This window comes from Cydia splendana, chromosome Z, assembly GCF_910591565.1.
Source record: "Cydia splendana chromosome Z, ilCydSple1.2, whole genome shotgun sequence".
NCBI lineage: Eukaryota > Metazoa > Arthropoda > Insecta > Lepidoptera > Tortricidae > Cydia > Cydia splendana.
The window spans coordinates 41,156,062-41,183,387 of NC_085987.1; the positions used below are offsets into that span (position 1 = coordinate 41,156,062).

Consider the following 27,326-nt stretch of genomic DNA (forward strand, 5'->3'; position numbering starts at 1 on the left):
TGTGGTATTAAATGAAAGCAAATTAAATATACTATATTTAATTTATACACCGTGTACCAAATTATACAACAGTTTAAGAGAAATTTACAAAGAAATCAAAATGATGTAAATAAATATTCGATTATTTGGGTTTTACAACCAAACCAAAAGTCGGACGTTATAGCAATGTACTACAATATTAAAGATGACATCTCAAGCCTTACACTGATATCAATAAAATCAAAATTTGAACAAAATTGTGGAAATTATGCATCAAAATGTAGGTATTCGGCAGAACAAATGCATTAAAGTAAAAAAAAATCCAAATTGGTCATTTTCAGAATAATCTGCATAAGCTTCTAGTATGTTATTAGCAATATGACCTGGATTCTAAAACTGCCGGGAGACCATCTCTATCGTCTCTGGGTAACAAATAATGACGTCATACAAATAATCACTGCTGAAATTCGCAAAATGTAAATTGTAGCTATACCATGAGTCACACATACACGTGTGTTACATATAATGAAAGGTTATTGATTCACCTGAACATTGTTTGAAAACAAATGTACGGTTTAAGAGGTATAAACAAAGAAATACCACTTTTTATGAAAAAAGTAGGTGTATATCGATTTTATAGCTAAACTAAAAAGGTTAATAAAATGTTGCGTATAATATTAAAGAAACCAGTTATTCAACTATATATCACAGCTTAAATTTTAATTTTCCGATAATAACTATGGAAGTTGTAGTAAAAAAAACTAAAGCGCGCCACCAATTCTACTCTAATGCGCTCATATTATGCAAAGAATAGTTCTAATTATCGAGTATTAAATGAAATAATATTACATAAAATACATGAAAACGACATTTTCGGAATGGAATATTAATTTATAAATTGGATTTGCTTGATAAACAAACAAAATAACTGCTTCTTTAAGTACCTAATCTCCTCCTTTGAAAGTAGGTTAAAATGTGGCTTTTGTCACCTGGGCCACAATGACGAATGAATTCCACCTCATTTATCAAAATCAGTTCAGTAGTTTCATGTAAACAATGCATACATATGTAGATAGCAGTTCCTGCCGTAGTCGAGTAAAAATATTAATATGAAATAGTAGTCTGGAGGAAACCGGCCTGTTTTGAGAAAAGTCGTCGACATCTCTTCTAAATACCTAAAACTGGTAAGGATGTATTCCTCGTGATCTCTAGAATACGAATTGACCGGTTTTAGTTTATGGAGGGGGGGACGGGTCGAAAGGTGGGCAAAGATGGCGGCCGACCATCATTGATATTTGTTCAGTCGAGGACATAAATATGTATACATTTTTTCACCTTATTTCAATGGGTTAAGGTGAAGAAATGTATACATATTTATGTCCTCGACTGTTCACATCTTGAGTCCTATGAGACCGATCGGTTCGTGTGAGGTGTCGTTTGAAAGAGTATTAAACGTGCTATTATTGTTTCATAATAATCGTAGTCATAACTGTAGTCGTTTACAAAATATTTTAAAATATATGATTTTTTACCGTGCATGGATCGCATAAGTACTGATTAAATATGCGTCTAACTCAATAAATTACAACTATACCGCAATTATTTTATTACAAAATATACGAGACATTTCATTAGCTTACCAAAAACATAAGTTTTATTGGCGTATGATATTATATAACCACAGTCACGTAAATGGCGGGCGACCGACGTCAACTTTTCATTATTTCTCGGGTTCTATTTTATTGATCAATTGGTGATAGGTACCATTTGAAAGGTTATTAAACGTACTATAAATGGTTTCTGATAACCGTAGTCATAACTTTAGTCATTTTCAAAATAATTGAAAACATATTATTTTTTACCGTGCATGCACTAAGTACTGCTAAAACATGCTTCTAACTCAATAAATTATAACTTTGCCGCAATTAATGTTATTACAAAATATACGAGACATTTAATTAGCTTTCCAAAAAGATAAGTTTTATTGGTGTATGATATTATATAACCAAGTAGTAATGAATTTTGTTCAGCATGGGTCACTGCGCACCGTCATAAGTATAAATCCCAACAAACAATTAGACGACACTTAGCATGGGTGCCCCTTAATACGCCTAACATTAATTGTCATAATATGAATTCGCATAACAGTTTTGGCATAACATAATTGTGCATAACATTGAACAGGCATAATATTAAAAAAGCATACCACTTATTGCGCATAATAATGAATCCGCATAATTTAAATATGCATAACATTATTAACTATAACTTTATTTGGCACAAAATGAATTAGCATAATTTAATAAAGCAACAGAATTAGATGGATCAAGGCAAAACTAACTCGGTTAGGTCAGGTTCACAAGGCTAAGGCAGGATCGAGCGAAACGAAGCGAAGCTGTTGTAACAAATAATAATCTTAGAGCTGTAAAGCATTATTAAGGCGTAGTAAGTTCGTGTTCTTTTTTTTTTAATAAGTTTTGATTTTTTAAGGTTTTATAAATATTTTTCATATTTTGATTTTATTGTGAAATTTTTTTTAAAGTGCGTTTTAGACCTATTTTAGTGATTTTATTTACAGAGCAAAAGTCAAAAACTCAGGATTCGAATCGCTGAAAGCCCTAGAGAAAGGCCGCAAGATTGCTAATTAAATTTTTGGCAACCGTATTGTGATATATTTGTGATCTAAAAAAGCGCTACATTGACTTAAAACTTCGTTCTCTGAACCTACTGAACCAGCCGTTCTACATTTTTATTAATTTGCCTTTTATATTTATTTTATACCATTTAATAATTATGCAAAGTAACTTTATGCTTATTATTTATCCCAAGTTATCGTTATGACAATTTACGTTATGCGCATTAACATTATGCGTAATCAGTTATGCGGAATAATGTTATGCGATTTAGAAATTATGCGTAACATACGTTATGCCAATTTGAATTAGGAGTATTACGTTATGCGAATTAATATAGACCCCACGTATTTTCTTACCTAAAGTCATAGCCTGGCTCGAGAATAGCTACATATTTAGTCTTAGTTTACAGTTTACAGGTTCTGGTGACATAAAAGTGTTTAAAAGGTTCATCTAAAGATTTAAGATCTACAGTAGCTGTTTTGGGCGCTATAATGCATGTTAAGCTGCTAGTGTTATAGCTTATAGCTTAAAGTGAATTGATCAACCTTAACATCTATATGAGTAATAATCTGCAATTTGCACTTAAAAGGTTCTAAACGTGTGATAAAGTCTTCTACTTATAGCTTTTTATATCCCAATCGCTACTTAACTCTCTTGTATGACTTACAGTCGAACAGAGAAGTTATGAGTCGCTATTATAGATCTAAGATCATGTAGTTACAGACGAGCGTTATTTAAATACCGTAGTACATCTTATACTGTCAATAGAGTTATACTTACAAGCTAAAACTACAATGCCAAACGCCAATGAATCAATAGGTAAGCAAAAACTATAAATTAGACCGTAAAATAAAATAGTTAATAAATATAGATAGTTTAATCAATATTGACCTAATGTTACTATTACTATACTTAAAACCGGACTTCACGGATAGTTATTGTTCACTGTTCCCAAAATTAAATGTGGTAGACCACAAATAAAAATATATTGCATTAAGAAAAATTTGCAAAGAATCAGAGGCCCGTTAAAATTTTGTTTTAATAATACATATATGTAGAGTCTGTGCGGAAAGAGAAGAGTCGTGGCAGAAACGGGAACTAACATTTTAAATTTTATATGGCAATCAAACCTTGTGACACCTGTCTTGTAAAAAGTAAACAAACTTCTGTCATTGTATATTTTAATTAATAAAAACCGCAAGTTTTACGTATAACATATTTTCAAAACACGATAAAAACGTACATAAAACCACAAGGAAAATTATATTTAACATTGTTCGGTTTTGTCAGCGGGAAGAAAACGGCTAAAAGCCGACTATCGACTTACAAAAAGTCGCGGAACGATGTTGTATTTAATATTAAATAATTACCTATTTAATAAGCCCCCTAAGTAACTTGTCTCCGGTACATAATCGGTAAGTATATTCATTCAAAATATATTAATTTTCATAATTATGATTTTTTGATTTCATGATCTTTAAAATAACTGACAAATAGGCTTGATACTTGCCATTTTATGCATATTTATATGTAAAAATTTCTAATAAAATATTTCTTTATTTGGAAGTTCGTTTACTAGGTTCTGTTAGTTACGAAATTATATTTCATATTTAGCAGTGACTTTTCGGCGAAGTAAAATATCGTGAGATGAGAGAACCGGACATATCCCAATAAGGCCTACCTACTTATGCACTATTTTTATTCATATTTATATTTATTATTAAGAATGTACACATACATTACAAGTCAAGTTTACAATGGGTGAAATATATCCCAGATAGTAAAATTCCAGTTCTATTGCCCAATTTCTACCCGATCTACCCGGTTTTGTATTAAAATAACTGTTGGACTACACAGATTAGGCATTACATAAATGAGACTCTATCTTGTTTGGTACTAAAATTACAGTTGTATTGGGCAGATTCTTAACTAGTTTTAGCAGTTTTTGTCAATCGCACTGTCACTTTTTAGTATCTGAGACATAAAAACAAGAGTGTGTTTTAAAAAGAAAACTAGTGCCTGCGCTAAATCAGAGGATTGAGTTGGCGAGCCTACACCGCCACCAGGCTCCGTTTAGTAAGCCGTGGTAAAAAACCGGAACAAAAGAGATTCAAGTATCATGACCTTTAGTGTCGTACTATAATCACGTGACCAGTGTTGTCAGCATAGCAAAAACCATAAAATAGTACTGGCGCGCCCTCAAATCCCACGACTCTTCTCTTTCCGCACAGACTTCTACCTAGTTGTTGACAGTATAATTAATTTCGCCAACATAAATCCGCAGATAACGCCGGCATCAGTGGACTAAAATAATTACTTGTTTTTAGTAGTGTCCGACCGAAGGTTCGGTTTCGGTTTCGGTTTCGGCCAGTTTCGGCCAAAAAAACATGTTTCGGCTGTAGTTTCGGTTTCGGCCAAAAAACGGCCGAACCTTTCGGCCGGGCCGAAACTTACGAAATGGTACTTCGTACTATGAAACTAAACTATGAGACAAAGACCAAAAGTTGGGGAATAAGTAGGACAACAATATTAATATGTACCTACATAATTATACTGATTAATGTATAGGTACCTACAGAAATTAATTGGTTTATTATAAAACACAATTCCACTAATGAGGGCGCTACTAGACGGTCGACGCAGTCTTAAGAGGCTGTTAATACCTATAACGCGCACACTGTCTAATTGTATCGGAGTAAATGAGATAGCACTGTCGCATGGTACTGGGCCTGGGCAAAGAAATAAGAAAACTCATTATCTTCCTCGCGTAATCCCGGAATATTTGCCACGGCTCATGGGAGCCTGGGGTCCAATTGACAACTAATCCCATGAATTGGCGTAGGTACTAGTTTTTACGAAAGCGACTGCCATCAGACTGACCTTCGAAGCCAGAGAGTAAACTAGGCCTTATCGGGACTAGTCCGGCTTCCTCACTATGTTTTTCCTTCACCGAAAAGCAATAGTAAATATCAAATGATATTACGTATATAAGTAAGCTCCGAAAAAGTCATTCCTACGAGCCGGGGTTTGTACCTTGCGATGCGACCTTCGGATTGAAAGTCGCACGCTCTTACCGCTAGGCCACTAGCGCTCAAGGAAATATCTCGCTTTTTAATACAATGGACATTGGTTGGAGTCTCTGTGCTCAACTACTTATCCTGAAGCCTGAAGCACGGCTTTGACTTCGCATGAAAGTTCGCCTCACTGGGGCACTTCGGACGTTTAGGCCCACGTGAAGATCGGTACCCGGCCTTGCGATATTGTCAACAAAAAATTCGCGCTCGCTGCGCTCGCGTTTTTGGTTGACCCTGTATCTACGTGTTGGCTTGACTAGTGAATGAATAGAGTTAGACCAAGAAATTACTGCTATTATTTTGATAGCATACGCAGTGCAACTAGTGCAAATGTTATTTATACGTCATAATTTCATAGAAGTTTTGACGTTTAAAATAACACATGCACTGCGTGTGTTATCAAATCTTATTCTTAAAAAACTGCTTAAGTAACATCAATTTCAAGGACATTGGGTATTGACAGCCCCATAATATGTGTGTAAAAGCGGTTTTATAACATTTTTTCAACGATTTTAACAAGTCTACAAAAGGTTCGGTTTCGGTTTCGGTTTCGGCCGAAACTAGAGCCAAAGCCGAACATTCGGTTTCGGTTTCGGTTTCGGCAAAAAAACATGTTTCGGTCGGACACTAGTTTTTAGGGTTCCGTACCCAAAGGGTAAAACGGGACCCTATTACTAAGACTTCGCTGTCCGTCCGTCCGTCCGTCCGTCCGTCCGTCCGTCCGTCCGTCCGTCCGTCCGTCCGTCCGTCCGTCTGTCACCAGGCTGTATCTCACGAACCGTGATAGCTAGACAGTTGAAATTTTCACAGATGATGTATTTCTGTTGCCGCTATAACAACAAATACTAAAAACAGAATAAAATAAAGATTTAAATGGGGCTCCCATACAACAAACGTGATTTTTGACCAAAGTTAAGCAACGTCGGGAGTGGTCAGTACTTGGATGGGTGACCGTTTTTTTTTTGCTTTTTTTTTTCGTTTTTTTTTTTGCATTATGGTACGGAACCCTTCGTGCGCGAGTCCGACTCGCACTTGCCCGGTTTTTATTTACTCGCCATTAGATTTTACTTCAAGTTATCAGATTGTACCTAAGCTTACAAAAATGCAACGAAAGTAGATAGTGGCAAAGGTAAATAATGTGCAATTACCTTCTTGAGTACCTATTACAAATGATGACCATAAATGCTAATTTACCATCTAAAGCTGAAACTACGCTGATATTACGTACGTTATATGATATAACAAGTATAACAACACAGATATTAAGTACTTTATATGCAGTGGTCTTGCAATCATGGAAGCTACGAACTTAACGATGTTATGGACCTAGAACTGGGCTTTTGTCAAAACATACTTAAGTTTTGCTGTGATAAAAAACAAAACAATCAAACCATCATTTATATCGATATTTTATAACAGAACCTCACATTTTGGATGCCTACATTATAAAATGTACTGTCAAACAATAATAGAATGCTGCTGGTCTAATACCAGGCGCTCGCCGCGCCGTGTGTTTGCTTGCTTGCTTGGCGATATTGGTCCTGGCATACATATAATGTTTATAGTTGTACGGTAACTAAACAATATTTTTGGAAAGTTAATAAATTGTTTGTTGATTTAATTCTAAAAATTTCACGCTATATTTACTACATTATCTCTTTCTCAAATTATTTCGGTCACTAAGTAAACCTCTTATGGTATAAATTAAACATTTTCTTTAATATTTTTAAAATGGTTAATTTTCAGTTCAGTTTTCAAACAATCGAGTATTCACAGAAAATTTAATATGCTTGCAAATGGTATCCACCAAGCAGGGATGTTACGGAGCTCCGGTTCCGTTTCCGTTAAGGCGGAACTTCCGTTTGGTATTACACATCCGTTTCTGTTCCGGTTCCGTTATGTTTGAAACGGAAGTTATAACGGATGTCAATGCTTCGCGCGGCGGCGGCGTACATCAAATACAAGCATCATACCAGTCATTCGCTCATCGCCCCGCTTGCCACGTGCTACGCTAATTTGTTGTTTGTTTGTATACTTTGTTTTATTCGTGTTATTAAAATTAAAATCGTATGTGTTCTGTTGTGCACTGACTACTGACTGTGTGTAGTGTGTGTGGTGAATGTTAGTGTGTAAAAAAACGCACAATGAAGCCGAAATCAAGTTTGATTTGGAACTATTTTGATGAAATTAGTGGGGACACGGCTAAGTGTAAACTTTGTCTGAACGTTTATTCTAGAAAGGGGAAAACGACTACATCGTTAAAAAGTCAGGCTCCGATTCTGGTTCCGGTTCCGTTTCCGTTTTCGGTTCCGTTAAACTAAATTGAAAACATCTGTTTCCGTTTTCGGTTCCGATAAAACCACATCCGTTACATCCCTGCCACCAAGTATCAGAAAACCCGAAATATAATGAGAACTTCACGATGGCCGGGCTCCATTTACGTGACGGTGCACAGTACCCATGCTGAACAAAATTCATGATTACTTAGTTATACAACATTATACAGCAATAAAACTTATATTTTTGGATAGATCATAAAATTACCCATATATTTTGAAAACATTTATTGCGGTAATGTTATAATCTATTGAGTTAGAAGCATGTTTTGCCAGTACTTATGTCCATGCACGGTAAAAATCATATATTTCCAATTATTTTGTAAATGACTACAGTTATGACTACGGTTATTAGAGACCAATTATAGTACGTTTAATATTCTTTTCTCAAACATGCAATGAAATATTGATGTTATGTTCCTTATAATAGGCTGCGAAGTATGACGTTTCAGGTGCGGCTAGGACAAAAGGTCGTTAATGGAATTTCATACACATCTTGCAGGCCTAGGCCGGCAAAGTCCTCTTTTTTAATTTTCATTTCACAGATATTTGTGACACAGCATCGTGGCATTCATCCATTAAAAAAAATTAGAGGCAGTATTTGCTTTATGGTTCGTAATCACACTCTGCCACTACGCCTATAAAAAAAACAATGTTTGCTATAATTTGCAGTTTTATTTGTATAAAATCAACATGAACTTAATAAATAATACATTCTATAATTTTATAATTTTAAATTATAAATTTAACTACACAAATAAAAACATTTACAATATTTCATCTAAACGTTAGCGGTAAAAAGGTCTACTCAAACACGCGTAGTTATATTTTTTAAATTGTTATGGAGGTAAAGTTGAAAAATATTCATTCTGTTTTATTGGATTTATGGTGCGTTGTTGATTTTTTGACTTTAATATGAGTTCCGACGAAATAATGAAATTAATATTAATTGTAATCGTAGGCGTTGGAATTGGCAGCGTAAGCAGAATTGATTTTAATATCTTGCTGCCTCTGCCGCCAAGTCAAAGACGAAGTATGTATATGGTTGCTTATGGCAATTTTATTATTTGAGAAACTAAGAAAAATGGCTTACAGTTTATTAGAAACAGTTTTGTGGCATATTTTAAATGGATGTAACTACAAATTCGTCAACACTGTGGAAATTATACTTATTTACTCCGTGCATAAAGCAACGATGTATGTGAAACATGATATCAACATGAAAGACTATGTAAACTTATGTGACGAAAACGACAGTCAGACGGATACAAGGCGAAAAAATCAAAGATACATGAAAATATACGGGTAGTAAAAATACACGACTCGTGTAAAACATACGCGTGATAATGATATAGGTACGTGTTGGTTATATTTTGGGTGTACATTGCTTTTAGTTTTTTCTATAAATAAAACTTGGGTTTCGTGGATTTTTTATTTTATTTATTTCATTGCATGTTTGAGAAAAGCACTATACATACCTCGGCGGGAAATGGGGTTGCCCGCGCTCAGACCTATCCGGCCTCGCTTCGCTCGGCCGTCTATATGTCTTCGGCCGGCAACCCCTTTCGTCCCGGCCTCTGTAGTAATGTACTATTTTAATGGTATTCATCACCAATTGATCAGTAAAATAGAACCTGAGAAATAATTAACAGTTGCCCGGTCGCCCGCCATTTACGTGACGGTGCGTAGTGACCCATGCTGAACAAAATTCATCATTACTTAGTTATATAATATCATACACCAATAAAACTTATGTTTTTGGAAAGCCAATGAAATTTATCGTATATTTTGTAAGAACATTAATTACGGTAAAGTTATAATTTATTGAGTTAGACGCATGTTTTGTCAGTACTGATGCCATCCATGCACGGTAAAAAATCATATATTTTAAAATATTTTGTAAACGACTACAGTTATGACTATGGTTATTATGAAACAATAATAGCACGTTTAATGGCTCCTCTACACGAATGGCCAACGCCGGCCAATCCAAGGGACGCATTTATGCATTAGAGGGAGCAAGTGATATTGCTATCTCAGTCTACCGCATGGCTGCGTCCCTTGGATTAGCCAGCGTTGGCCATTCGTGTAGAGGAGCCATAATACTCTTTCAAACGGACCGATCGGTCCCATATGACTCAAGATGTGAACAAATATCATTGCTGGTCGGCCGCCCACTTTCCCCCCCTTTTTTTCGACATCTCCCCCCCTCCATAAACTAAAACCGGTCAATTCGTATTCTAGAGACCACGAGGAACACATCCATACCAGTTTTAGGTATTTAGAAGAGATGTTGACGAAAATCGTGAAGGAGACGACTTTTGTTTAATTTGCCCATAGATTATAGACTCTTATTATCATGGCCTAACGCTACAAATATTATAGAAATGTAAAGTTACATGCCAGTAAGTAGGTACATGCCTAATACAAAATGCTTTATTGAGGCTTATAACATACATATATATTTAAGCCTCGATTAGGCTTATATAGAAGCAAAATTTAACTACGAGCGTAGCGAGTAGTTCGAAAAGTGGAATCTTGAGTGTTGCAAGAGTTTCCTGAGAAGGCTGGCAGCATTTTCCCTCTGATCCTCTGAAATACAGGTCAGCCCTCTGATGAATGACATGAAACTACTGAACTGATTTTGATAAATGAGGTGCAATTCATTCGTCTTTGTAGCCCAGGTGATAAAAGCCACATTTTAACCGACTTTCAAAGAAGGAGGTTAGGTACTTAAATAATCAGTTCTTTTGCTTGTTTATCAAGCAAATCCAATTTATAAATTAATATTACAGTCGAAAATGTCGTTTTCATGTATTTTATGTAACATTCCTTCATTTAATACTCGATAATTAGAACTATTTTTTGCATAATATGAGCGCATTAAAGTAGAATTGTTGGCGCGCTTTAGTTTTTTTTCTACAACAGAAATTTAAAATTGAAGTTGTGATGTATAGTTGAATAACTGGTTTCTTTAATATTATACGCAACATTTTATTAACCTTTTTAGTTTAGCTATAAAATCGATATACACCTACTTTTTTCATAAAAAGTGGTATTTATTTGTTTATACCTCTTAAACCGTACATTTTTTTGCATACAATGTTTAGGTGAATCATAATACATTTAATAACCTTTCATTACGTGTAACATACGTGTATGTGTGACTCATGGTATAGCTATAATTTACATTTTGCGAATTTCGGCAGTGATTATTTGTTACCCAGAGACAATAGAGATGGTCTGCCGGCAGTTTTAGAATACAGGTCATAATGCTAATAACATACTAGAAGCTTATGCAGATTATTCTGAAAATGACCAATTTGGATTTTTTAAACTTTAATGCATTTGTTCTGGCGAATACCTACATTTTGATGCATAATTTCCACAATTTTGGTCAAATTTTGATTTTATTGGTATCAGTGTAAGGCTTGAGATGTCATGTTTATTATTGTAGTATATTGCTTTAACGTCTGACTTTTGGTTTGGTTGTAAAACCGAAATAATCGAATATTTTGTTACATCATTTTGATTTCTTGTAAATTTCTCTTAAACTGTTGTATAATTTGGTACACGGTGTATAAATTAAATATAGTATATTTCATTGGTTTTCATTTAATACCACACACGTGTGCAATTTTCGTAACGAAGCGGGAGTCATTTTGATGACGTAATTCCGCTGAAGTAGATGGCCGGCGCCGCTGTCTCCCGGCAGTTTTGGAGACCCAATGCCATGCCCAACAACATACTAATAGTTGGCAGCGGTTTCCGAATCTGAACTATATTCCCATAAGGCAGTGCACTAGAAGGGTCTAGGATATCACTTATATCCATTGTCAATAAGTAATAGTATGAATGTTATATTATGATGCCCAGCCGGCCTAGCCAAGATCACAACCGCTATCGCTACGACAACGAAACGCTTTGTGTCTCTCTATCACTCTTCCATATTAGTGCGACCGTGACAGTTGCGTTTCGATCGCTACGGAGCGTAAGCGATTGGCATGTTGGCTACGCGGCCTGATGTCGGAAAGTCCAGGTGTAATATAGAGCTATTCGTTCGGATGTTAAAACACCTAACCTTTCTGACACGTGGACATACATATTACCCCCTTCCTTATGTAAGGTTCCTCTGCACACTTAGAGCCACTTGCACCATTCCACTAACCCGGGGTTAAGCGGTGAACCCCGTTAACACAGTGTCAAATTGTACTGGTAACCATGGTAACTAACTCCAGGTTTAACCGGTTAACCCCGGGTTAGTGGAATGGTGCAAGTGACGCTTAGTAGAGTAGTTCATCTACACTAGATCATGGCGAGTTAAAAGACTTCATGCTTAACCTATCATTATCAAGCAAGGACAAAGGGATCTTTCTTGTTCTATTATTTTAATCTACCCGATTCTAGTATTTTAATACTACCCGATAATTGTTATCTACCTATATCTACTAATCTTATTGAACGTCACGTACCTCGTAAGTGTGCCCTCTGTCGTAGATACAACCGTAGGTAAGGCTTTAACAATCCTTGGTGCAAATTCTTCAATGTCACTTGTTTTCTGAAAATACATATCATTTACTTAAACCCTTTTTTACGATGCATTATATGTTTTCTGTTGGTAAGTTACCAATATTTAAAATCAGGGCAAGTATTTTTAAAGGAATGCTTTTTTAAATTATTATTCTCTTTACTCATCATCCTTCTTAGGCTAGGATTTTTATAATATGAATATAAAAATACAATATAAAAACACTTCCAAACAGTACAAAAAATATATAAACACATTATAAAAAACCTAACCTAGGGTGCCGCCGGCAGCGGGACAAAGCCCAAGATGCCGGTGGTCAGGACCGTAGAGTGAGGAACCGACGTACTATACGCGCCGTGTCCAAAATTACCGCCTTCTGCATCTGACCCTTGATGCAGCCACCCAGCGAGAGTCTCTATAGGTGTTGGTCGAGACTCTTCGCTATGAGACCGTTCGCTGACACGTCTATAGCAACAATGATCGTCGGGTCAACATCCCACATGGCGGTACTTGTACTTGTTGGACTTGCCCTTCTCGGCCTTCACGAGATTTTCATCATGGGGGATGGTGACGTCGACGAGCACGGCCCGGCGCTGCGATCGATCTATCAGCACGATTTTAGGCTTATTGGCTACAATAGTCATGTCTGCGTACAATATTATGTTACTCTTCAAGAGACGCAAAAATTGTGACAGAAATAAGATCGTATCAGATATTTTTGCGGCATTCGTTCTGTAACATATTATTGCAGGTGACTGTACATAAATAACCATTATGTTACAGGGAAATGTAACGTAACTTTTCGATCTTAAACAAGAAAATATTTATTCCTTGTTATTGTGTACTAACATAACATGCTTAAAGACCTTTATTAATTCCGTTGTAATCATGTTTTTGTTAGTTAGTTACCTAATAGAGTTAGCGATGTTGTGTAAAAAAAATATGTCAACGTTATTTTGTCTCACCTCGTCACTCAATATATCCTCCTCAGATGCATATTCATAAGCTGAAACATAAATAAAAATATTTGTTTTAAACAAGACTTGACCAATATTTACGTTATGGTGATAGTAGCTAGAGGCATACGTAAAAATGTGTACATCACATGTGTCTGTCGGGAACACCCAAATATTCCGAAATATGTTTTTCCGACTTTCATAACCTCGATTTTCATAATCACGATTTTTTATACGTCCAAAATATCGAAATCACGACTTTGAAAACCACGAAAGAAGAAAATCACGACTGCGCTATTTCCGAATACTTAAAATCCGATTGTCATAAGAACGAAAGCTTAAAGTTCCGATTTTTAAAAAATCCGATTTTTTTTTCCGAATTTGTCTATTCCGAAAAATCATTGACCGATCGGAAATAAAATAATTCGGAATTCAGAAATTCGATCTTTTGTAAACTCGGAATAATGATATTCGTGATTTTCAAAAGGGAAGTAATTAAATGGTCAGCCGTTTTTAAAATTGATCTGCAAAAAAAATGCATTTAAATCATCTGGACATGCTAGAACTGCTACCAGTGCTACCTTTACAGAAACCAACTGCTACTAGAAAAGTGGGTTAGGATAGAACTGCAACCTTCACAGAAGCCAACTGCTACTAGAAAAGTGGCTTAGGTTAGAACTGCGACCTTTACGGAAACCAACTGCTACTAGAAAAGTGGGTTAGGTTAGGTTAGAACTGCGACCTTCACAGAAGCCAACTGCTACTAGAAAAGTAGGTTAGGTTACAACTGCGACCTTTACAGAAACCAACTGCTACTAGCGAAGTGGGTTAGGTTAGGTTAGAACTACGACCTTCACAGAAACCAACTGCTACTAGAAAAGTGGGTTAGGTTAGAACTGGGATCTTTACAGAAACCAACTTCTACTAGAAAAGTGGGTTAGATGAGGTTAGAACTGCGACCTTCACAGAAGCCAACTGCTACTAGAGAAGTGGCTTAAGTTAGAACTGCGACCTTTACAGAAACCAACTGCTACTAGAAAAGTGGGTTAGGATAGAACTGCAACCTTCACAGAAGCCAACTACTACTAGAAAAGTGGCTTAGGTTAGAACTTCGACCTTTACGGAAACCAACTGCTACTAGAAAAGTGGGTTAAGTTAGGTTAGAACTGCAACCTTCACAGAAACCAACTCCTAGAAAAATGGGTTAGGTTAGGTTAGAACTGCGACCTCCACAGAAACCAACTCCTACTAGAAAAATGGGTTAGGTTAGGTTAGAACTGCGTCCTTTACTGAAACCAACTGCTACTAGAAAAGTGGGTTAGGTTAGGTTAGAACCGCGACCTTCACAGAAGCCAACTGCTGCTAGAAAAGTAGGTTAGGTTACAACTGCGACCTTTACAGAAACCAACTGCTACTAGCGAAGTGGGTTAGGTTAGGTTAGAACTACGACCTTCACAGAAACCAACTGCTACTAGAAAAGTGGGTTAGGTTAGAACTGCGACCTTCACAGAAACCAACTGCTACTAGAAAAGTGGGTTAGGTTAGGTTAGAACTGCGACCTTTACAGAAACCAACTGCTACTAGAAAAGTGGGTTAGGTTAGGTTAGAACTGCGACCTTCACAGAAGCCAACTGCTACTAGAAAAGTGGCTTAAGTTAGAACTGCGACCTTTACGGAAACCATCTGCTACTAGAAAAGTGGGTTAAGTTAGGTTAGAACTGCGACCTTCACAGAAACCAACTCCTACTAGAAAAATGGGTTAGGTTAGGTTAGAACTGCGACCTTCACAGAAACCAACTGCTACCAGAAAAGTGGGTTAGGTTAGGTTAGAACTGCGACCTTTACAGAAACCAACTGCTACTAGAAAAGTGGGTTAGGCTAGAACTGTGACCTTCACAGAAGCCAACTGCTACTAGAAAAGTAGGTTAGGTTAGGTGAGAACTGCGACCTTTACAAAAACCAACTGCTACTAGAAAAGTGGGTTAGGTTAGAACCGCGACCTTCACAGAAACCAACTGCTACTAGAAAAGTGGGTTAGGTTAGAACTGCGACCTTCACAGAAACCAACTGCTACTAGAAAAGTAGGTGTAGGTTAGGTTAGAACTGCGACCGTCCCTCCCCTAGAAACTTACTGCTTACAGAAAAGTAGGTATAGGTTAGGTTAGAACTGCGACCCCTACAGTAAATAACTGTTTTAAAAAAAGTAGGTTTAGGTTACGTTAGAACTGCTACCCCCCGTAGAAACGTAGGTACCTTTATTTATTAACAACAAATTCGGAATATCGTTATTCTAATTTAAAAAATAGGAATCACGTCAAATCGGAATTCAAAATTTCGGAATTATGTCAATTCGGAATTCGTGATATCAAAAATCGTAAATGTTAAATTCGGTGTTTCTCCCTATCGGATATGTTATATTCGGAATTATGTGGTTCGGAATTTAAAAAATCGTCAGTTTTACTATTCGGAAATATAAAACTTCGTGATTTTCATCGTTCGATAATTACGACAATCGGAATTTTGATGGGTCGAGCATTTAAAAATCGGAATAATAAAATTCGATATTTTAAAATTCGGCATAAAATATTTCGGAATTATGTAGTGTACCCGTGTCTGTCCGGGGTTTTATACGTACCCCAATTCTTGCCATATAATTAAATGACAGATTTTCCTGCCAGACACATTTGTACGTATATCCCAGCTAATTGATGACATTTCCAACATTTTAAATAAATGGATGCCCAGATTAAAAATACCATAACATCAATATTAGTACGTATATATTTGATACATGACCCTGGTCTAGCAAAAGCAGAACTCGACTTGAAGTGGTTGATTGATCATAGAGTTAATCTAATATATCTCATTAATAATGTTCGTAAATCATTTTTTATAAGCTTGTATGATTGAACAACGATACAGTTGCAATATAACTGCTGCGGCATTTAAGGTCACATTCGAATTGCAATACTGCTGCGGCATTGATGCGGGCGCTGACATTGTCAATTTCCTTGATAAATGAGTGACGTTCCTAGCCCCATTATTGTCACTATAAGAACGTTCAATTCATAGATAATAGATATAAAACTTTCTGTAGATGGGCCATACGCATGCGTCCGTGAGGGTCCCTAACTATGTTCGCAATGCATCACAATGCCACTTCGAGCAACACCGGCTTCCGACACATCGGAAGGGAGGGGCCCAAGCGATATCTTACCGTACAAATCTTTCTGCCATTTTTCGCGGGGGGAAAGGTGCACACAGTCGCACTTCTCACACAGTTACATACAAAATCCAATCTGTAATGACGACACAAATACATAGAAAATGACACACGTCAAAGACAAATCGTGCAAACCTCGATCTCTTTTTGTGTACGGACGAGTCACAAGTGTCACAACACGTACACTAACACATTTTCGTTGAAGAATTTTATTGTATTCTGAGAGATGAGAAGTCGGATTTGTCGCTCGACCGATCCGCAATTTGTACTGGGCGAGCAAAATCGATAAATCCAACAATTGCATGAGACTAAAATATAATTATTGTGTTTAAATGTTGTTAAACGTATGATATGTAAAAAAAATATTACATGTGAAATGTAACATCTTCCTTTTGTAAATTTGATGTCCCCGACCTCTTTTTACAACAAAAAACCGAGCAATTAGGCATTTTTTCTGCTGCTGTGTTCACGCGCGCGTCTGAACTCGGTCTAGTGAAAAATCCGAGCGCAACTAGTTTTATTACCCGCGCTAGATCAGTTGATCTTGTACCTAGGCAGAGGGGAAATAGTGCGAAAGCCGCCTCCCTTCCGTGTTGCTCGAAGCAATGCCACGAATTTAAAAACACTTTCAAAACATTTCTAACAATATACTAAAAACGGGTTCATTGTTAGATTGTTACCCACCAGGAACGGTGGGCAACAACAATACGTCTACCGTTTTGATGTGCATTTAGGACTTTTTACTATTTACTATGTCCAATAATATTAGCGCTTTCTCTGCTACTCCTACTGACCATCCATAAGACCATCCGCATTCTATATTCATGCTTCAAATTCATTTTATCAAGGAAACCGTCAGTGACAGCGACCGCGTCAAGGCCGCAGCATAATGTCCAAACAGCATTGTAGTTGCATTCGTGCAGCTGCAGTTGCCATTCGAAAGCCACCTTTAAATGTACGTACTGATTTCCTTGCTAAGTAGGGAAATCTTGTTTCATTAAAAAGATGCTCATTAATGAAATGAGTATTTTTAATGTAACTATTTTTGCAGTTAGATATTTATAAGCCAGCATCATTCATTTACCTAGTTAGATAGGTTTTATATTAAATGCGATGATTTAAGAAGATCGAATATTTATTTTGATTAGACTCCGTCTTGAATAAAACAAAGTGAGGGCGTGTCATTATAAACATATTTTTTTCATAGATATTTGACATTGCCACACTTTGTCTGACATTGCAAATGCCATGCGAAGTTAGTTTGATCCTACTCCCTGATCACTTATACTTATAACCCACTGCAGGTCTGCGCGTCCTGAATAAAGTATTGTATTCGATCATCTTAGTGAATATACTATATTTTATAAAAAAATACCACTACCTTTCTTTCGCAAAATGAATTAACATTCACTCATCGGTGCTCATAAACAAAAACAAATTGTGATATCGTATTAATTAGGAAGCGTTTAAAACCAATTCTACTTGTGTAGTCTACGTGTAGGCAAAATTGATTGGATGATTTGGAAGTTAACATTCATCAATAATAAATCTTCACGCAGTTGATGTCATATTTACCACAATATCATATTCTAATTAAGTTAAAATGTTTTACACAGATGCATGGCATGTGTATTGTTTGTAATATGTTGGTGTGTGAAAACAAAACGGTGCAATTTTTGCTAAAATAATTTGCATTCTACTTGTTTCGTACATGCATTTTTGCTCAAAACATATCATGCAGTCATAAGCTGGAACCACTTTTCTACCTTCTACGGTTAAAATACATTCGCTGGAGCAACTCCCGAAAAGATTAGTTGCTATACACGTATATGTGCCCGACATTTCTGGGAATGCTTCTTTAATGTGAAGTTCGCATAAACCGGATTCCTGTCTTGCCACTGCTACGTCTCTTGCTTTTTCTATAATCCTTTTATCGTGGTACCATTCTATTTTAGGCCAAGGAATTCCCTTTACTTCGCATGACAATACTATAGGTTCTCCGTCCATTATGGAAGCTGATTTCAGTGGCTCTATGAATTCTGGGTTCTCACCGTTAATTTCTGTTTCGTTATCTTTCGGCACTAGTGAAGCAGAACAAGATACGGAACCAGCAAAATTTTCTGCTCGGCAGGTGATAACGTTTACTAAATCTGGAGTCATATTTTCAATACAAAGACATGATACATTATCTTTAGTAGTGATATAAATATTATTTAATTTATTTTCTTTTGCGTAAGAAGTTACCTCGTTGGTACCAATAAACCACAGGAACGACGCACTAGGATTAGATTTCACTTCTGCTTCAAATAGCTCAATAGCACCGAATGTGACTTGTTTGGAACTTACGGGTCGAATAAATACTGGTGGTTTTATGAGTGCTTCGTCAGACGGCTTTACAATTTTAACAGTACTTGCCGATTTTGTGATCATATTATTGGACTCAATAACTACTTCAAATTTTCCTACTTTCTTTTTATCTGCTGATTTTATTTCTATCGTCGAATGATCAGCTTCAGTATGAATAATGCAATCGTCACTTGGTTCAAGGAGTTTGTTGTTGCAATACCATAACACTTTTTTGTCTTCATCTGCTTCGTAAGATACATACAGTTCAACATTGCTATTTTCTGGAATATTCATTGCTTTAATGGGTTCTATAATTATCGGTCCAACTTCTGTAAAATAGGTGTCTATTAATTTTATGTAATGGAGATTTCTAGTCACCTCACCCTTTAAATATATGCGTGTTTAGTAGTGTATTGATAATTTATTTTTACCACACTTTCCTCGAAATGTCGTAATCAGTTGTTAGCCATGCATCTGTCATAAAAATAAACGATACCTTCCCTTCCTAATTATTAAAGGAATCTACGTAATTTATTTTGATGTTGTAAAACTAGGGTGTGGACACTGTGGACTATCTAATCCAGTAGTTTAGATGATTTATAGTTTACATTTTAACTATATTATTACTCGTACATATAGCCTGGCAAACAAGTTCTGCCAGTAACCGTAGAATAAAAAAACTATACTCATTCTTGTTTGGGGTTATAATATGAGAAGAATACTAGTATAAGATGAAAAAGACAGTATAATTTTCTCTGAATATGTTTCACTCACAGGCGACTCTTGCCAAACTATATGTATGTCCATTAATTTACTTCGGCTAATATTAAAATTAAGAAAAACTTCCATACTTCCTCTTCCTTACAGTACCTACTGTACAGAAGTGTAGAGAAATGTATTCGAAACACGTTATTTCTGCATGGGTTGTGTCGGGCCTATCAGAATGGATTAAAGTACTTACTTTTTTCGTCCGGCTTCTTAGTCTTAATCTTCGTTCTTTTTCTTTCTGTTGTTACGACTGTTGTAATCTCTTCTTCTTGAGCTTCGGATACAGGTTGTTCTTGTTTTTCTAGCACAACTGTTTCGACTTCGACTTTCTCTACAACCTTTTCTTTTTTGAGAACTTTTTTTCTAGTTTTTACTTCCTCGGGTTTCTCCGCATGCAATGTCTCAACTGGTTTCACTGGTGCAGTCACTTCTTTCTCTTCCTCAATCTCTGTTTCTGGTTGTGTTGGTTCCTCGGCGACGATTTCGTCTACTTTGATTTCTTCCTTAGCGACCTTTTTCTCCTTTTTGACACGCTTTTGTACTGTCTCTACAGGTTTTTCTTCTGGCTGAATTTGGTCTACTTCTTCTTGAGTTGTTACGATTGTCGTAGATTTTTCTTCTTCGACCTGAGGCTGTGTAACTTCCTGTGTTTCTAGTACGATTATTTCCTTTATAACGTCTTTCTTGGCGATCTTTTTCTCCTTTTTGATAACTTTGTGCTGTATTTCCTCTGGTTTCTCTTCTTCTTCTGTCTTCTCGACAAGCTCTGGTCGAAGATTTTCTTGTTCTACAATTTCTTCTTTGACTTCTTGAATTATGTGCTGTTTTTTAGCTATCTTTTTCTCTTTCTTTGTGGTTGTATGTTGGACTTCTTCTGCTTTAGTTTCTTCGGGTGATTTCTCCTTTATAAGAGGTTTTAGATCTTCAGGCTGTTCTTCTTGAACAGACTTGGGCTTTTGCTTTTTAATAGGCTTGAGTTGCACTTCTTCCGGTTTCTCTTCTTCTACAGGCTTCTGTTTAGGCACTGGCTTTAGGACGACCTCTTCCGCTGGTTGTTCCTCTTTAGGACGTCTCTTGCCGGTAGGCCAAGAAACATCCTTAGGCTGTTCTTCTTCGACAGACTTGGGCTTTTGCTTCTTAATAGGCTTGAGTTGTACTTCTTCCGGTTTCTCTTCTTCTATAGGCTTCTGTTTAGGCACTGGCTTTAGGACGACCTCTTCCGCTGGTTGTTCTTCTTTAGGACGTCTCTTGCCGGTGGGCCAAGAAACATCCTCAGGCTGTTCTTCTTCAACAGACTTGGGCTTTTGCTTTTTGACAGGCTTGAGTTGTACTTCTTCCGGTTTCTCTTCTTCTACAGGCTTCTGTTTAGGCACTGGCTTTACGACGACCTCTTCCGCAGGTTGTTCCTCTTTAGGACGTCTCTTGCCGGTAGGCCAAGAAACATCCTCAGGCTGTTCTTCTTCCACAGACTTGGGCTTTTGCTTCTTAATAGGCTTGAGTTGTACTTCTTCCGGTTTCTCTTCTTCTATAGGCTTCTGTTTAGGCACTGGCTTTAGGACGACCTCTTCCGCTGGTTGTTCTTCTTTAGGACGTCTCTTGCCGGTAGGCCAAGAAACATCCTCAGGCTGTTCTTCTTCGACATACTTGGGCTTTTGCTTTTTGACAGGCTTGAGTTGTACTTCTTCCGGTTTCTCTTCTTCTATAGGCTTCTGTTTAGGCACTGGCTTTAGGACGACCTCTTCCGCTGGTTGTTCTTCTTTAGGACGTCTCTTGCCTGTAGGCCAAGAAACTTCTTGCGGCTGAATTTCTTCAACGGGTTTTGACTTGTCTTTTTTCACTGGTTTAAGTTGCACTTCTTCCGGTTTTGTCTCTTCCTCTACAGGCTTCTGTTTAGGTACCGGTTTAAGTACAACTTCTTCAGCCGGCTGTTCTTCTTTTGGCTTCCGTTTGCCTCGCCATGATACCTCCTCCGGTTGTGCCTCTTCAACAGGTTTGTCTTTTTTGATTGGCTTAAGTTGCACTTCTTCTGGTTTTTTATCTTCCTCTACAGGCTTCTGTTTAGGTACCGGTTTAAGTACAACTTCTTCAGACGGCTGTTCTTCTTTCGGCTTCCGTTTGCCTCGCCATGATATCTCCTCTGGCTGTGCCTCTTCAACAGGTTTGTCTTTTTTGATTGGCTTAAGTTGCACTTCTTCTGGTTTCTTCTCTTCCTCTACAGGCTTCTGTTTAGGTATCGGTTTAAGTACAACTTCTTCAGCCGGCTGTTCTTCTTTTGGCTTCCGTTTGCCTCGCCATGATACCTCCTCCGGCTGTGCCTCTTCAACAGGTTTGTCTTTTATGATTGGCTTAAGTTGCACTTCTTCTGGTTTCTTCTCTTCCTCTACAGACTTCTGTTTAGGTATCGGTTCAAGTACAACTTCTTCAGCCGGCTGTTCTTCTTTCGGCTTCCGTTTGCCTCGCCATGATATCTCCTCCGGCTGTGCCTCTTCAACAGGTTTGTCTTTTTTGATTGGCTTGAGTTGCACTTCTTCCGGTTTTTCTTCTTCGACATCCTTTTGTTTAGGCACTGGTTTGAGTTGAACCTCTTCCGCAGGCTGTTCTTCCTTAGGTCGCCTTTTACCGGTAGGCCAAGAAACTTCTTCCGGCTGGATTTCTTCAACGGGTTTTGGCTTGTCTTTTTTCACTGGTTTAAGTTGCACTTCTTCTGGTTTTGTCTCTTCCTCTACAGTCTTCTGTTTTGGTATCGGTTTAAGTACAACTTCTTCAGCCGGCTGTTCTTCTTTCGGCTTCCGTTTGCCTCGCCATGATACCTCCTCTGGTTGTGTCTCTTCAATTGTTTTTTCTTTTTTGCTTGGCTTAAGTTGCACTCCTTCCGGTTTTGCCTCTTCCTCTGCAGGTTTCTGCTTAGGTACCGGTTTAAGTACAACTTCTTCAGCCGGCTGTTCTTCTTTTGGCTTCCGTTTGCCTCGCCATGATACCTCCTCCGGTTGTGCCTCTTCAACAGGTTTGTCTTTTTTGATTGGCTTAAGTTGCACTTCTTCTGGTTTTTTATCTTCCTCTACAGGCTTCTGTTTAGGTACCGGTTTAAGTACAACTTCTTCAGACGGCTGTTCTTCTTTCGGCTTCCGTTTGCCTCGCCATGATATCTCCTCCGGCTGTGCCTCTTCAACAGGTTTGTCTTTTTTGATTGGCTTGAGTTGCACTTCTTCCGGTTTTTCTTCTTCGACATTCTTTTGTTTAGGCACTGGTTTGAGTAAAACCTCTTCCACAGGCTGTTCTTCCTTAGGTCGCCTTTTACCGGTAGGCCAAGAAACTTCTTGCGGCTGAATTTCTTCAACGGGTTTTGGCTTGTCTTTTTTCACTGGTTTAAGTTGCACTTCTTCCGGTTTTGTCTCTTCCTCTACAGGCTTCTGTTTAGGTACCGGTTTAAGTACAACTTCTTCAGCCGGCTGTTCTTCTTTCGGCTTGCGTTTGCCTCGCCATGATATCTCCTCTGGCTGTGCCTCTTCAACAGGTTTGTCTTTTTTGATTGGCTTAAGTTGCACTTCTTCTGGTTTCTTCTCTTCCTCTACAGGCTTTTGTTTAGGTACTGGTTTAAGTACAACTTCTTCAGCCGGCTGTTCTTCTTTCGGCTTCCGTTTGCCTCGCCATGATACCTCCTCCGGTTGTGGCTCTTCAACAGGTTTGCCTTTTTTGATTGGCTTAAGTTGCATTTCTTCTGGTTTCTTCTCGTCCTCTAAAGGCTTCTGTTTAGGTATCGGTTTAAGTACAACTTCTTCAGCCGGCTGTTCTTCTTTCGGTTTCTGTTTGCCTCGCCATGATACCTCCTCCGGCTGTGCGTCTTCAACAGGTTTGCCTTTTTTGATTGGCTTGAGTTGCACTTCTTTTGGTTTTTCTTCTTCGACATCCTTTTGTTTAGGCACTGGTTTGAGTAGAACCTCTTCCACAGGCTGTTCTTCCTTAGGTCGCCTTTTACCGGTAGGCCAAGAAACTTCTTCCGGCTGAATTTCTTCAACGGGTTTTGGCTTGTCTTTTTTCACTGGTTTAAGTTGCACTTCTTCCGGTTTTGTCTCTTCCTCTACAGGCTTCTGTTTAGGTATCGGTTTGAGTACAACTTCTTCAGCTGGCTGTTCCTCTTTCGGCTTTCGTTTCCCTCGCCAAGATACCTCCTCTGATTTTATCTCTTCAACAGGTTTGTCTTTTTTGCTTGGCTTAAGTTGCACTTCTTCTGGTTTCTTCTCGTCCTCTAAAGGCTTCTGTTTAGGTACCGGTTTAAGTACAACTTCTTCTGCGGGCTGTTCTTCTTTCGGCTTGCGTTTTCCTCGCCACGATACCTCTTCTGGTTGTGTCTCTTCTTCAAACGGTTTCTCTTTTTTGATTGGCTTAAGTTGCACATTTTCTGATTTCTTCTCTTCGACAAGGTTTTGTTTAGGTACTGGTTCAAGCACCACTTCTTCAGATGACTGTTCTTCTTTTGGTCGTCTTTTACCGCGCCATGAAACCTCCTCAGGTTGATCTTCTTCGGTAAGTTTTCCTTGCTTTACTTTTTGTCTTGTAATGGGTTTAAGTGCAACATTATCTTCAGTTAATATGTCAGCTGGTATTTCTAATATAACAGTGTCTTCTTCGCGTGTCAAGGACTCTTCTATTACAAGTGTCTCTACGGACATCTTTCTCGGTTTTAGTGTAACCTCTTCTAATTTTTCCTTTGTTATTTCTTTCTTTTCTACTTTTGTTGGGCGTAATTTTATGCTTTCTTGAGTCCAGGGTACAGTTTCTTGCTTTTGCTCCTGGAAAGCAGATGATCTCCGCCTTGTTGGCCCTAGTGGTTGTGCTTCTTGTACATCTACGTCCTGTTTAGGTTCAGATCGTTGTCTACGCCAATGTTTAGTTTCCAGTGGTTCCGATTTCACATCTTCAGATATATCAACTGTTTTGTCGATTGCAAGTATGTTAGTATCTTCAGTCGAAATGATATTTTCTAAATGCTTACTTACTTCCTTTGTGCGAGATTTTCGTCTAAACTCAATATCTTCTTGGTGAATGACTTCTGATTTATCAACGTGCAGAATTTCTGTGTCTTCGGTGATTATTCTACCAACGGTGTTCTTCTCATCTTGTTCGAGCAAGGTTGCCACTGAAGGTTTTTTCACTTGTTTTAATGTTACATCTTCAAACTTTTCTTTTGCTATTTCTCTCTTTTCAACTTGAGTAGGTCGCAATTTTATGCTTTCTTGAGTCCACGGCACAGCCTCTGGTTTTTGCTCCTGGAATGCTGATGATCTTCGTCTTATTGGTTCTTGTGTTTGTTCTTCGGGTACATCTGCCTCTTGTTTAGGTTCAGAACGAGGCTTGCGCCAATGTTTTGTCTCGAGTGAATCCTGTTTTACGCTTTCGGCGGTGTCAATTGTTTTATCAATTACTAGTATGTTAGCATCCTCAGATGAAGTATAACCCTCAACATGCTTAGGAACTCCCTGTATTTGAGATTTTCTCCAATGTTCCGATTTAGAATCTTCGATGATTTTTTTATCGATAGTATCATGTGTAGACGTTTTTCGAACTTGTTTTAATGTGACGTCTTCTATTTTCTCTCTTTCTATTTCTTTCTTATCTACTTTAGTTTTACGTAATTTGATGCTCTCTTGAGTCCACGGTACAGTTTCAGGTTTTTGCTCTTGGAAAGCTGATGACCGTCGCTTGGTTTGCTCTTGTGGTTCTGCTTCTGGTACACTTGCATCTTCTTTGGGTTCGGATCTTGGTCGACGCCAATGTTTAGTCTCAAGTTGTTCTTGTTTTACAGTTTCGCTTGTGACCATTGTTTTGTCAACTGCTAGTATATTACTATCTTCAGATGTCGTTACACTTTCGATTTGCTGTATGTCCTGTCTAGGTTTTCTCCAGTGCCTTGTTTCGATTACCTTCGTTTTGTCAATAAGTTCTTTGTTATCAACAGTCAATATATTTGCATCTTCGGTAAAAGTCACCTGCTGCATAGAAGTTTGTTGTTCCTGTACCTGCGGCTTTGGTTTACGCCAATTTACAGTTTCCAAAGTTTCTTCTTTTTTCAATTCTTCAATCACTCTCTTGGTGCGCCAGGGAACCGTGGTAGTTTTAGTTTCAACATCTTGTACGTTTTCAAGTCGTAAAATATTGGATTCTTCTGTTGACTGATATAATGCTTTGCTGGTTGTTGTTTTTTGATCGACCGTAGATTGATTAAAACCAGTTTTTTCTTGGAACTTTTTTCGTGAAATAACTGTTCGGGATTCTGTAATCAGAAAAAAGACACATTAATTATATTGTTGTCTACTTATTGAGGAGGCCTATTTTATTTAACTGCGTACGCTAGTAAGTACTTACTTTTGATTGCAGATAAATACCTCATGCGAACTTAGCTTATATGGCATAATAAATAACCAGTGCTTAGTTATTACACAAATATAACCTTGTTGTCTAGTCTGCAGGGTGACATGCACCTTAATCCATGCTGACATATGCATTATATTAATCTTTTTATTGAAAAACTAAGCAGCAAGAGGCGTCTAGCTAGAGGTGAAACTTATTATTTCATACTCCTAAACCGGATGATTTCTTTTGTTGTGATTTAATTTGTTTTGCGAGGTAGTACCAGTATATAGTAGTACTTATATAAAACCAACGTTAATATTTCAAATACTGATAGATTCGCGTAACGGGTGCCAACCTCTTAGAAACCTCATTGGAGAGGATTTAGGCGCTGGGGCCCCACGGAACGAGGGTCTCAACCCCAAACGACTTATCTTACGAGACTTATCTTTGTTTTTTTTTTAGCTTCATGTGCAGCCGCCCGACTCTGTTAGATGTTCCGTGGATATGAAAGGGATGACACTTTATCTGGTCTCTTGTCTGTGAGAATGCCCTGCGGCTCAAGAAGTGCCCGAAGGTTGACGCTGGCAAGTTACCGTCGTTAAGCGCAGCATGCTTAGATAAGCGGCCCGCGGTCTTCTGAGAGAAGAACCCGTGATGTCCCCGGAGGTGGACGTCAGTATAACACGAGAACCTATTAGTTTATTTTTGCACAAACTCGGGCGTCAAGCTGTAGACTGGTTTCAACGTACAGTCGCCACGGGATACCTATATCGAGATGGTCAATGTGCTCAAACACTCCTCTATTGTCAAGGCTTTAGAGTGCGTGTTCAGACATTATTGAACACCTCGGCAGTTCCGATATATCTGACATTTGTCTCCTCACGCATATGTAACTCCAGTAGGGCTAAGATGGTCGTTTTTTTGACATCTGTCATCATGCCTGTCACTTTCTAACAAGCATGCAAGTGCGAAAGTGACGCATGACATGACAAGTGATAAAAATGCAACTACGATAGCGCCGCAGGGTTACGAATAGTGTGTCTAGAAAATAAATGTAGCGTATTAAAAGCGGTATATTGACTAAATACTTGCACTGTGTTATGAAAAATAATAAATAATACCTCCTGAA

At 37.8% G+C, this 27,326-nt stretch overlaps 2 protein-coding genes across 11 annotated transcripts in view; one reads left to right on the forward strand and one right to left on the reverse strand.

Annotated features, from left to right (window-relative positions):
- The window catches only part of LOC134804104 (uncharacterized), a 450,088-nt gene that overhangs the window by 219,650 nt on the left and 203,112 nt on the right, over positions 1 to 27,326 (forward strand). The gene's annotated exons all lie outside the window — the stretch shown is intronic.
- Positions 1 to 27,326, reverse strand: part of LOC134804031 (titin) — a 151,530-nt gene that overhangs the window by 66,045 nt on the left and 58,159 nt on the right. For all 10 annotated transcript variants that reach the window (XM_063776886.1, XM_063776890.1, XM_063776887.1 and 7 more), the window contains exons 22-25: positions 20,040 to 26,117; positions 18,499 to 19,407; positions 13,519 to 13,559; positions 12,498 to 12,583 (exon numbers count right to left, since the gene is read on the reverse strand). In XM_063776886.1, the coding sequence (XP_063632956.1) occupies positions 12,498 to 12,583; positions 13,519 to 13,559; positions 18,499 to 19,407; positions 20,040 to 26,117 (7,114 nt within the window). The remainder of the gene's footprint in view (positions 1 to 12,497; positions 12,584 to 13,518; positions 13,560 to 18,498; positions 19,408 to 20,039; positions 26,118 to 27,326) is intronic.